The 13,192-nt window shown below is 35.8% G+C and overlaps 1 protein-coding gene across 2 annotated transcripts in view; it reads left to right on the forward strand.

Moving 5' to 3' along the window:
- Dh31 (diuretic hormone class 2) overlaps nucleotides 1–13,192 on the forward strand; it is a 718,880-nt gene that overhangs the window by 494,891 nt on the left and 210,797 nt on the right. For both annotated transcript variants that reach the window (XM_069840508.1, XM_069840509.1), the window contains exon 3: nucleotides 11,058–11,168. In XM_069840508.1, the coding sequence (XP_069696609.1) occupies nucleotides 11,058–11,168 (111 nt within the window). The remainder of the gene's footprint in view (nucleotides 1–11,057; nucleotides 11,169–13,192) is intronic.

A 13,192-nucleotide genomic window follows, 5' to 3' on the forward strand; every position in this document is an offset into this window, starting at 1 on the left:
GACATAATCATATACTTTGTCTTTTCGGGATTTACTTCGAAACCTATTTCTTTACCTACTTCAAGTAAAATCCCCGTTTTTTTCGTAACTGTTTGTGGATTTTCTCCTAACTTTTTCACGTCATCCGCATAGACAAGCAGCTGATGTAACCCGTTCAATTCAAAATCCTCTCTGTTATCCTGGACTGATTTTTGCTTCATTAAATAACTTAAATAGTGATACAGCAAATAATAAAATCTCATATATGTAATTATATTTCTTTGTTTCGAAAATGTAAGAATTCACAATCCCCTGTGTACTGCTGCCATAGGATGAATAAATGTGTTTTTTCCTCCTACTGAAAAATTTTATATTTTGCACATAGGAGTTATTGCAGGATCAACGACGAAATGCAATTGTTTCACTAAATAGCATCTAATGAATCTGCAAGAAACGTAACTCTTTTGTATAATATGATATCTGAATCGTGAATTTCCTTTTGCTGTCCAACAGACAGCTGTGACGAGAGTCTCTACATTTAAACACAGTTCATTTCATCGCCTGAGGAGCAACTGAAGGGCTGGGCGTGACCATGTTTGTGGTCTCCTCATTGTGTACGTAATGGAATTCCCCCTTTTGAGCTTTCCCATTTACGTTCTCAAATGTCTTTTTTTTTCTGCTTTTCCACTTTTAGAGGACGTGAACAAATATTTGTCGTTTTAAAGTAAAAAATTGTCTCCTAGTGTTCGCTAGTCTTGGAGGAAGCTTTGACTTTTAAACGGTAAAGAATGTTCTGCTTTACTTAATGTTTAGTGCGAGATCTCAGGCCCTCAGAAGTTCAAACACACTTCAAGACACATCATTACTGTATCCTTTTATTTCAACATTCCTTTTCATTCTCCTGCTCCTTCTGATATTCTACTGTTTCTTCTAATTAGTATTTCGTATAAAAATGGGATTCCTTGTTATCTCGTACGTAACTGGAAGAGAATGATTTTAAATTAGCGTGACTTAAGTCTCATTCACAATGAAAATTAAACATAACGTAAGCGTTAACTTACAGTAAAATCAAGAAGTCATACCATCATTCACGATGGGAACATAAACATAACAGCAAACATACTTAGTAACCATGGAAATATAACAACGACGCCATTTCCTCATATTCTGTCGTATACTTCAGCGCTCCACGATTGTGTGACCGCGAACCACACAGATTAAAACATCACTAAGTAAAATTAGTCTAATACAGGTCTGCAAAATTAAGGTTCATAAAATCTTCGTTAAAAATTCGTTGTTCTTTGTGGTGCTGAATTCAAAACAACTCAGTTTTTCTCTATCACGTATAATTTTCCCAAATCTGTAGTCGGCAGTTTTAGGGTTATTGAATTTAACGCTTCTGTGAAGTTTATTAATCATAAATATAACAACATATATCTGGGGAGTTGACTGAAGTTACAGCATGACACAGCCTTCTATATTTTGTTTGCAATGACCACTAACAAGTTAATAACAAAGATCACCAGTTGTATGAATGCTGTAAATCAGCCGTGGCGAGAATGTGACTCGCGGGACATTGTGGCTCGCAGTGATAGCTGTGCATTTCGCTTGCTTCTAACCTCCGCCAACCCCCACCCTCTCACTGACTGGAGTCAAACTCCGTTCCATTTGTATTTGTCTCTGACCTGCGAGTGCATATGTCTCTCTCGAAACCATATACGAAAGTTCCAAGTAGGATGGGAGGACGCATTTTTTTGCTGTCTGATGATGAGAATGTTAAATGTATGATTTGTTCACTAGTATTACGAGGAAAACGGTTGTATAACATAAAACGGCATTATACTACATGTTACTGATGAAACATTAAAAGGTTAAATGTTATTGCTGCTGTTATCATCATCATCATCATCATTATCATCATCATCATCATCTCTGTACGTCGACCCTTTTTCAGCAGATGTACGAATAATGCGGTTAGCTCTTCAATTTGAACTCAGTGATTTATTATGTGATCTCAAATGAAAGCTAGATGTAAGGACTTGACAAATGTTGAACTTTTCAAATATTTGCCAAAAAATAAATATCCGAAGTTTCGTTCTTTCGCTTGCTCTGTTGAAGCCATGTTCGCTGCAACTTACGTTTGTGAAAAATTATTTTCAACAATGAAAATAGTAAAAGCCAAATTGAGATCACGACTGACAGACAGATACCTTCGTGATCAACTACGACTGGCAGTAAGTGACATAATTCCTGATTTTGAAACTCTGTCGCAGACATTCTGAAGACAGTTAATTTTAGGTTGTGATATTGTTCATTTATTGTTCAATTCTTTCTTCGTTACACGTACTAAACATTAGTTTGTAGCCGTGTACAGTATAAATTTATATTTAAATGCTTGACGTAAGGAAAATGAAAATCCGTTAATAAGTCAGACAGTTGCTTCACTTCCCCTTCGGGTGTCCGCCTCCCTCCATAGGTGCTATGGACGTTGCAGGTTACACAGTGGCTCGGCGCACGATCACATTTTCGCCACCGCTGCTGTAAACTATAAGAATCCCATTTTGTATATTAATACCATACAAGCATTAATTTCAATTTTGTTGAAAAAACTGTAGTTGGTGTGGCATTTTAAGTGTCATTTATTGTTTTAGCACACAAAAATACACGTACGTTGGAACAAATAAAATTTTCAAAAAAGTTTTTTTTTTTCATCGCAGGCCTGTGTAATCAGTACAATTATTACACAACGCTCAACCAATAGTTTACATTCAATATAAGCTTAAATACTAAAATACCAGAATTGTAGTTATTCTTTCGAAGTAATTCTTATTGTATGAGTACGTCGAACTTCAAAGAAGTGCTCTAACTTCACAGGAGCTTGAATAGTTGTTTTGGCTGACGCACAATGTCGTTTTTATCTGTAATATTCCGCAAGTCGTAAACTCAACCTCCCACAGAAGAACGTCATATTATGACTCTTTTATTTCACAATAAAGCGCATATCAAGATATTCCTAAAACGTGGGTGGAATATGCAGGAGTACCTTAAAGACTTTGAGAAAGAAACGAGTAGAAGGAATTGTAGCAGTAACAATGTTCAGAAGAAATTGGTCAGATGTTCTAAAGAGCTTTGAATTCACTGCCTGTTGACACATCGGCTCTTTTCATTTCTCGCCAGACGGGAACCCCGCCAGATTCTGTTTACGTGACCTACTTTCTTGCAACATTTCCACAATATTTCTACTTCATAAACTGTACCAATTATTATTATTATTAATAACAGCCTTCAACTTAACGTTCGTGATAATTTTCCCTTAAATAGATCGAAAGCAAAATGATAACTCCTTTAATACTTGTAAATCCACTTTAGTTCAGCTGTTGCAGAGGAACAAAACAGAGAACCGCTAAACTGAACATATCATTACTATCATTAATTACGGCTCTGACAAATACCCGGCATGCAAAGCAGTGCTCAATTAAACACACAATGAAACACAAAGAAAAAAAACACGGACATACAACTGCCTGTCTGGTCGTGATTTCCCGCTGTTGAACCTTAAAATATTTACTATGAACTCCTGCGGCGCCATTTATACTATTGCTAGAAGGTTTGCGTTTCTTTGTGCATGCACATTTAAGCAGTAACTATCAGTACTAATGTTTTTACACGAACAAAATGGCGATTGTTTCTTGAAGGTACTTTTGTGAATTAACAACCACTGTCTAGTGCAGACCTACACAAGGTTTGACTTGAAGAAGGGGTGATCTCGTATAAAATATGTATGTATGTATGTATGTATGTATGTATGTATGTATGTATGTATTTACACTGCAAGTGGGCATGCACCCGGTGGCAGTGGTATACACAATATAAACAATACACAATAAAGAAACGATAAACAATAAAAGAAACGATAAACAATGAAGAAACGATAAACAATTTAACACAATAATAATAAAACATAAATAAAATACCTAATTTTACATTACAACCTACATTATTATGTACAGGCCCTACGTAAGTTTCAATAGAATTTCACTTTATTCTCATCTCACTCACTGTAGTGGCACTATGACGCATTTCACTGTCACTTTAGCACACATTTCACTGACACTATAGAACACATTTCATTGACGCTATAAATTATCACTGATCGGAACTATTCACTGCACTGTAAAACCATAACTTCACTGACTCACCTCGCTTCACTGATACAACAGTTCAAATAAGTCAAATAATTACAGCCTTATGCATACTGTACTTATAAACAGAACTACATTTAAACTAAACATTTCTAGTCTAAGGCCCTCTTACACGCTATTTTTAAATAATTTACAATTCAAACCAAGGAAGTAACTCGTCAGGCTAATTAAATACATGTCACCTTAAAAAATTAAATGTTAAATGTCGCCTTAATTTTAATTTGCACTTTATACACAACTTTTTAAATTATTCTTGAATCTCCTTAAGGAAGGACAGCCCTCAAAGACCGCTGCAGGTAGGTCATTTCAATCATTTATAGTTCTATTTAAAAATGAGAATTTACCTACATCCGTTTTCTGTTTCCTACATTTGATTTTAAAATCATGATCGTTCCTACCATAGTACGCTGGCTTTTCTAACCGAGCCGTTATGTCTACCCATGATTTCTGACCTAGATGTGCTCTATACAAGGATGTTATTCTAGTTTTCCTACGTCTGTTTTCCAAAGTTTCCCATTTAAGTTCTTTTATCGTATCGTTCCAATCTTCTCTTTTACCTTTAACAAATTTAGCTGCCCTATAGGCCTACTGGATTCTTTCTAAGGAGTTTATCTGATATATTCTATAGGGATCCCAACATGTAGTTCCGTATTCCATTAACGGTCGCACTAACGTTAGATATGCTATTTCCCTCGATTTGGGGCTAGCCTTTCTCAAGATTCTCATAATAAAGTGAAGTGCCCTCCATGCTTTACCCGTAACATTATCAACATGCTCTCCCCAAGAAAGTTTGGAGTTTAAATACACTCCTAGGTATTTACAACATTGTTCTTGCGGAATTACAACACCACTGAATTCGTACTTATGACTAGTTTCCTCTCGGGTTTTGCAAAATGTTATAGATTTACTTTTAGAACCATTTACTTTCATCCTATGCATTAACGCCCAGTTATAACATTAACGCCCAGTTATACACAAAAGGAAGTAGTATTACGAGTACTTATGAAATGAATTACAGTTCAGTGTTTGCAAAACTATCTTGGACTATTATTAATTAATAAACAAATATTTGTTTTACAGAAATAATATAAATTCTATAGCTACTTAAAATAATGCACAATATTATTTTGTTATATTTTTATTTATCAGTACATCAAAACAAGGTTTTATGCTGTTGACAGCTGAAAGGAACAGTAGCCTACTGATCGTAATGAAACATCAGTTACAGATGTTCGATGTCTGCCTTTATTAAAGTTGATTATAGAAAACAGTTGCTCACAAATATAAATGTTGAGCCACACATAGCAATCATTTTCACAGCCAGCCTGTGTAGTCGTGGATATTATTGCTAATGTTTAGTCTTGTAAAACTCGACCAGGCCAGTAGTATTATTCAAACGATCTTTAGCCCTTAGGTCACATTGAAGATCAATAAGTTCGAGCTGTAAATCGTTAAATGTTATGTTCCGTCTTTTAGATTCCTCCATACTGTACTGTAGCCGTAGGTAAGCAACGTGAAACAGTTACTGAGAATAGGCCTACACACTGCACTCCACTAGATAACTGAGTGGTCGTTTCCCTCTCCTCTACCCATATCAAGTCTATGTCATTCTGACGTATCTTCCTCTCCGTTTCGGCGAGCGGGAAACACGGCTCTCCCGCTCCGAAGGAGCGCGCGCGCTCGTCGAGCGCTGTTTGTGCAGGTATGGTCTAGTGTATACAGTCACGAAGCTCAATACGTAGTAAATATGCATTCATAGATAGTTGCTAACCACTAGGATCGCTAATATCGCCTCATTACAGACAATGCGAAATAGTACTGGCACAGTCTATTGTTCCTAGCACCCTCACAACTCAAGCTTCGTGACTGTATATACTAGACTCTGTTAACAACTCTCTCTTTTTTCTCACTCTGCTTAACCTCCCCTTTTCTCTGGCTTGCATACCACTGCGTGTAGGGTGCACTAGGCATCTCACAAATGTGAGCCTTCCTAGGTATGGGATCGGCATGACACAGGGCCACCGCTGAGACATCACAGGGCAGTCACAATCAGTCTCTCATGCACTTACCCAGCTGTAGATGTGGGAAATGCTACGAAATTGTAATGATATGGAGATTTTTTACAAAATGATGTGGATGCCTCATATTGGAAAACGGGAGAACCCTGAGAAAAACCTCACGACGACCTTGTCCGTCACAAGTCTCACATTTTGAAAGGGACTTTAATAAAAGTATGGAAACATATTTTTCAAATACAACAAAATAACATAGGCTATTTCTATTATAGAGGAAAGTGTTCCATAATCAAAGTTTAGTGTAATTATAAAAACTGTGCACCATAGTTTTAAATCTGGCGTCACAGAACCTCACAAGTCTATAAATGAGCATTAAATTTTATGTAATGCATTTCTCACATATTAAGGGGTCTTTTAAAAGAGAAACAATTATGAATTAAAATTACAGGATAGTTCAATCAAAGTTTAGTTTAAATAAAAAATCTTGTGAACCAGAGTGTTCTGAAACTAGAAATGTGTTGTAATTGCTTTGTGCTTTTCAATTTTTAACTAAAACTTACATCATTCTTACGCACATCACAAAAATTGTTACAAATCATACGACTTTAGGAACTTGATTCTTAACAGTTTAATTAGGCCTATGCATCCTAATGTACAGTCTTAAAGAATTTGCAAGAGTGGCGTGATTTGTAACAACTGTTGTGATAAATGTGTAAGAAAATATAATTTTGTAGTTAAGTATTAAAAACAATTGTACGAAGCAACTATGGATTTCACAACAGTTTTAGCTTCAGAATGTTTACTAATTAGAGTAATGATACTCCTGAATAGTTCATTCTTTATCTGTAATATTATGTGCCCTTAAAACTTAAGAATAATGGTATTTTACAAATAACTGCAAAGTATTAGTATTAGTATTAGTATTTATTTATTTAACCTGGTAGAGATAAGGCCGTCAGGCCTTCTCTGCCCCTCTACCAGGGGATTACAACTATAACATGAACAATAAAATTACAATTAATATTAAATTTACAATTACAATTACAATAAAAATTAAAGTACGACAAGATTACCTGATTAATGAAAGCTAGACATTTTATCATAGAAGTTAAGAACAAAGAATATTTTTGTATTTACTAAATTACAAATTAAACCTACAACAACAAAATTCTATAGTGATGAAATTACCGGATATTGAAATATTTTGTGATAGATTAAGAGAACTATTTACAAGAAACCATGTCTGAACGAGTCTCAATTACTGACCAAGTGCCTAGTAAGTTTGCGTTTGAATTCAATTTTATTTCGACAGTCCCTGATGCTAGCAGGTAACGAATTCCAGAGTCTTGGCAGGGCTATTGTGAAAGAGGATGAGTATGAGGAGGTGCGATGGGATGGTATTGTTAGTATTGTTTCATGGCGAGAGCGTGTGTTCAGATTGTGGTGGGAAGAAAGGTAAGTGAAGCGAGACGACAGGTACGAAGGAATAAAAGAGTTCAAGATTTCGAAGAGAAGGAGAAGTGAACGTAAATTTCTTTTCTTATCTAGTTTAAGCCAACCTATTGCTTCCAGGGATGGGGTAATGTGATCATATTTACGAACATTGCTTACAAAACGTACACACAAATTATGAGCACGTTGAAGTTTCGTTTTGTTGTCGCTGGAGAGGTCAGTCAGTAAAATGTTAGCATAGTCAAAATAGGGAAATACAAGGGTCTGCACAAGGGACTTTTTTTAAGCAAGAGGGAAGATGAACATTGATCCTTTTTAGCACATGGATAATAGAATATACTTTTCTGCAGGTTTCTGTGATTTGCATGTCCCAGTTGAGATTATTATCCATGTGAATGCCAAGATTTTTTACCGAAGAACTGAAAGGGATATGCACTATACTTACTTTAACGGGGGAAATGTCGAGGTGCTTTACAGCGTCGGTTTGCTATTTCTTTCCTAATATGATTGCTAAGTAGTGTAATTCTGAAAATACTGAGATTAGGACAAATGTTTATATGACTTTTTTGCTCAGAATGTTTTCAGAAATAAGCTCCGTAAGGGACGGTAAATCCTCTTGACTCACTCTGTATATTCCTCAATTACAAACAAAAGTTAGAAAGGTAATTCTGCTTGAAAGCAAGTTTCGTTTAACCATCACATTTTGCCGAATGTTGATCTGTTGTGAGGAAGTCAAGATTCCGAATTCCTAAATTGATTGACAATTAAATAGATCCCTTATCCTGTCAGTTGATTGTAATGAAAATTGCCTTTTTATTATATTTTTCATAATGAAATAAATGAAATTTTAGTTTGAAAACTCACTTGTGGATCCCTGATTATCAGGGAACGGATTTATATGGACTAAAAATATATGAAATATGTAAATATATATGTAGTTATTTTTACCAAAATATGGAATTAAATATGGATTTTTACCAAAATATGGAATTAAATATGGACTTAAAATTATAAAAAAATGACTATGTACGTTAAATATTGGTACATTTTAATCAAACTAAACAAAAAATATAATGGACGTACCTTATCTTCCAATGTAGTTTCAACAAAACACAATTTTTATTGTCTGTTACCATAACAATAGGTTACAAACATTTCTTTCAAGTGCTGAAAAGTGAATCTTCTTCTATTGTCTCTGAGGATAGATTTATACTGACTAAAAGAGCGTTCGACGTCACAAGAAGTAACTGGTACATAATTCAATTTCACAATGTCTGCTGGGGATAAGTCCAAGTTAATCTTCACTGTTGATTCACCACTCATCACAGCAACAACCTTTTGTAGTTCTTCATATCCAGGGTTTTTTGAAAGTACAGTGTCCACCTTAGCTCTTACTGCATCTGCAACTTTACCTCTACCACGATTCAGTTGTTCTACAGTACTATTTATAATTTCAAAACTTTCAGATAGTGAAAGGTGCCTATTTTGGAGACTTTTGAGCGTTTTTATGATGCATGAAAATGTATGCTGAATGTGAGCTAAGTCATTCTTCACACTTATGTCACAGGTAACTGTTTTCGCAGTATCAATTGAGACTGCATCTTCAGAGTCCAATGCAAGGAGAACATTGTTAATAGAGTCTATATGTTCGGCATAATATTCAACTGCTTCTAGCCATGTACCCCATCTAGTTAAAATTGGCTTTGGTGGCAATGGAATTTCAGGGTACATTTCTTTCAACACGTTAACTCTACTGGGAGCTTTGAGAAATACTTTTTTCACTGATGAAATCAACAAATCTACTTTAGGGAAATTGTCTCTGACCACTTCTGCCACACGATGAAATGCATGCGCCACACAAGTAAAATGAGTCAATTTAGGATATACAACAGATAATGCTTGTCCAGCTTTGACCATATAAGGGGCAGCATCGCTAATAAAGAATAACACATTATCGTACATAATACCCTTTGGCCACAGGATACCCATAGCTTCGTTGAACAGTTTAACTATAGTTTTGTTATTGCACTTTTCTAGAACATCACAATGTAAAAGAATTCGTTCAGAATATTGTTCACTTAACAAACCGATAACTACATTACCAACAAGTCTACCTTCTTTGTCGGGAGTCTCATCAATGGAAACCCAAATTGAACTATCTTTAATTTCATCTCTTATCTTCTGTATTGTCTCATCGTAGATGGATGGAGCATACGTCTTCCTAAGTGTTGACTCATCCGGGATTGTATGTTGAGTATATTTTTCAAGGAATTCCCTGAAGACCTTATTCTTTAGTTTGTAGAGAGGAATATCAGCAGAGATGAGAGAACGGCACAGGTCGATGTTAAACTCAGATCTTACATTCGATGTTGTTGGTTGTGTTAAAAACAATTGTCTCTGCTTGGAATTTAGTTGTTTGTTGGCCTGATGTTTACTAGTTGTAATGTGTTGTTGCACCAGGAACTTTTGTGTAGATGATACTGCACACTGACACAAATTACAAAATAATATTTTATTGTCAGTTGATAAACCATCTTCTTTAAATTCTGAAATGTAACTTGTTAGTTTTGATTTTAAATTGACTGAATGACGTACTTTTGGCATATTTACCGTCTTTATAGTATGATTTACAAAACTGAACCTATGTGTACTCTGACTGGCATTTAACTGTTGAGCTGCACAACTGAAGTCTGTTAAAAATTTTAAATTAAATTAATACAGTTTTGTAACTTACTTTCCCATTGTTGATAGGACTGCTAATTTTCAAATAACTCTGATGTTAAAGGGATTACTGAACATGTGTTTAAATCTCTATTGTTGAAATGTATTTTTAAAAGTTAATGGAATTTTGTTTTGTTTTATTGTTAAACCTAATATAATATGGACTGTTTTATATGAAATATGGAAAATATATGGAAATTAACGAAAATATGTACTAAACTCTAAAATATGGAAAAATATGGAAAATAAAAGTAGGATTTTTCAACCCTACACATTGTGAAACATAAAGATAATGCAAAATATAAATTATATTAGCTTTATAAGTAAATATGTATTTACATATAAATCCTTTCCCTGCTGATTATTAACCCTCGGACCACAGTTTAAGAATTTCTATTAAAGTTAAAATTTTTATACTCTCTACATATACAATATAATTTACAGCATTCCCTCCCTCTTGTATTGTGTTTGTCCTGTGCTATGTTTATTAAACGTAGCGTTGTAATAAACTGACTCCACGGTCAGGGAGTTCTGCCACCTGGAACGTCCCGTGCTAGTTAAAAATCATAACAAGAGTTAGAACAGAAAGGTCAAGATGGCTCAATTCTCGAAAGTTGATGACAATGAATTTTCAGCTTTGAACTATCGCTACAGATTTAACTGCAGCCCTCATTTGTTTTTGTTCCAGCCACAGGAATAACTTCGTTTCGGAGCAAGACTCTGAGCCTGATTCCGAATACGTGCTGGAGATGCTTGCCAGGCTAGGACAGTCCATCATTCGAGCCAACGACCTGGAAAAGTGAGTACATAGCAAGCTTGTGTTTGTCCTGATGGCTCATGTTTGACAACAATCAGTTTCATCCAGTTCCGCATATCCAGCGGTCATCAACTGATTTGCACTCAGTGTTGCCAACTCGATTCTTAAAAATCCGCTATGAGACCGTGCAGAAACCGCTAAATTGCTATATTGTCAATGTAAAATTAGATTATTTTGCCGCTGTGAGTGTTAAAAATACCCGCTAAATCTCTGTATCAGCAATACAAATTTCATAAATTTTATCCGATAAACTAACACAGAAAAACGCTAGATCTAGCGGGAAAACCGCTCAATTGGCAACACTGTTTGCATTGTGCATCTCCCTAGCTGGCTCGCTTTGCCCCGAATAACCGAGAGTGTGGCAACAGAGCAGAGATTCCGTGCAGTGGCGGTGTCTGTTTTTTTTAATGAGAAAGACATTGGATATGATTTGTATAAGTGAACATTATTATTGCATTGGAATATTTATATATTACATTTGCAAACAGAATAAGACATTAAATAGTGGCAGCACAATTATTGGTTACATTACCAATAGAGTAGCGTGGTGAGAGCATGGAAATCATCTACACGTAATCCATGGTCGCATATTCGAACACCACCTTACGTTAGACCAGACCGGCAGAACGCTAGCTCCTGACAGCGACTGCCTTCTTACCCCCTTCTACCCCACCCACCTTTTCTTCCAGTGTGGTCATGGCGTTCTAGTTGCGTTCAGCTATATCAACATTCATCCGGCAGGTATACAATACGCGTACTGTAGTTCGAAGAGAGCTGGAACATTGCAAAATCTAAACCCGTGAAGAAATACTACTTCCAAAGGAAATGGGAATATCATTATTTTGTTGTTGAAGAATACGAAATAATTGTTTGTTTACTGTGTCCCATCCAATTTATTTCTACTCGGCATTTCAATATTATACGACATTTAAACAAAGCCCATATTAAGAATTATGGAATAGACAAACTTTCGGGTAAGTTCATTATTACGAACTGTATATTGATTACTTACTTATGGCTTTTAAGGAACCCGGAGGTTCATTGGTGCCCTCACATAAGCCCGCCATTGGTCTCTATCCTGAGCAACATTAATCCATTCCCTATCACCATATCCCACCTCCCTCAAATCCAATATTATCCTCCTATCTACATCTCGGCCTCCCCAAAGGTCCTTTTCCCTCCGGCCTTCCAACTAACACTCTATATGCATTTCTGGTTTCGCCCATACGTGCTACATACCCTGCCCATCTCAAACGTCTGGATTTAATGTTCCTAATTATTATATCAGATGAAGACTACAATGCGTGCAGTTGGGCGTTGTGTAACTTTCTCCATTTTCCTGTAACTTCATTCCTCTTAACCCCAAAAGCACCTTATTCTCAAACACCCTTAATCTCTGTTCCTCTCTCAAAGTGAGAGTGAGTTTCACAACCATACAGAACTGCTTTATAAATTCTAACTTTCAGCTTTTTTGAGAGCAGATTGGATGACAGAAGCTTCTCAGCCCAATAACAGGCATTTCTCATATTTATTCTGCGTTTAATTTCCTCAGAGTATCGTTTATATTTGTTACTGTTGCTCCAAGATATTTGAATTTTTCCACCTTTTCAAAGGAAAAATTTATAATTTTTATATTTCCGTTTCGTACATATTCTGGTCACGAAGACATCATTATATACTTTAACTTTTCGGTTGAAAAGCTTTTGTCACCTAGTCTGCTGTCAAAAAATCTGAAAGTTAGAATTTATAAAACAGTTATATTATCGGTTGTTCTTTATGGTTGTGAAACTTGGACTCTCACTTTGAGAGACGAACAGAGAATAAGGGCGTTTGAGAATAAGGTGCTTAGGAAAAGATTTGGGGCTAAGAGGGATGAAGTTACAGGAGAATGGAGAAAGTTACACAACGCAGAACTGCACGCATTGTATTCTTCACCTGACATAATTAGGAACATTAAATCCAGACGTTTGAGATGGGCAGGGCATGTAGCACGTATGGGCGAATCC

Source organism: Periplaneta americana, chromosome 11 (assembly GCF_040183065.1).
Source record: "Periplaneta americana isolate PAMFEO1 chromosome 11, P.americana_PAMFEO1_priV1, whole genome shotgun sequence".
Classification (NCBI taxonomy): Eukaryota; Metazoa; Arthropoda; class Insecta; order Blattodea; family Blattidae; genus Periplaneta; species Periplaneta americana.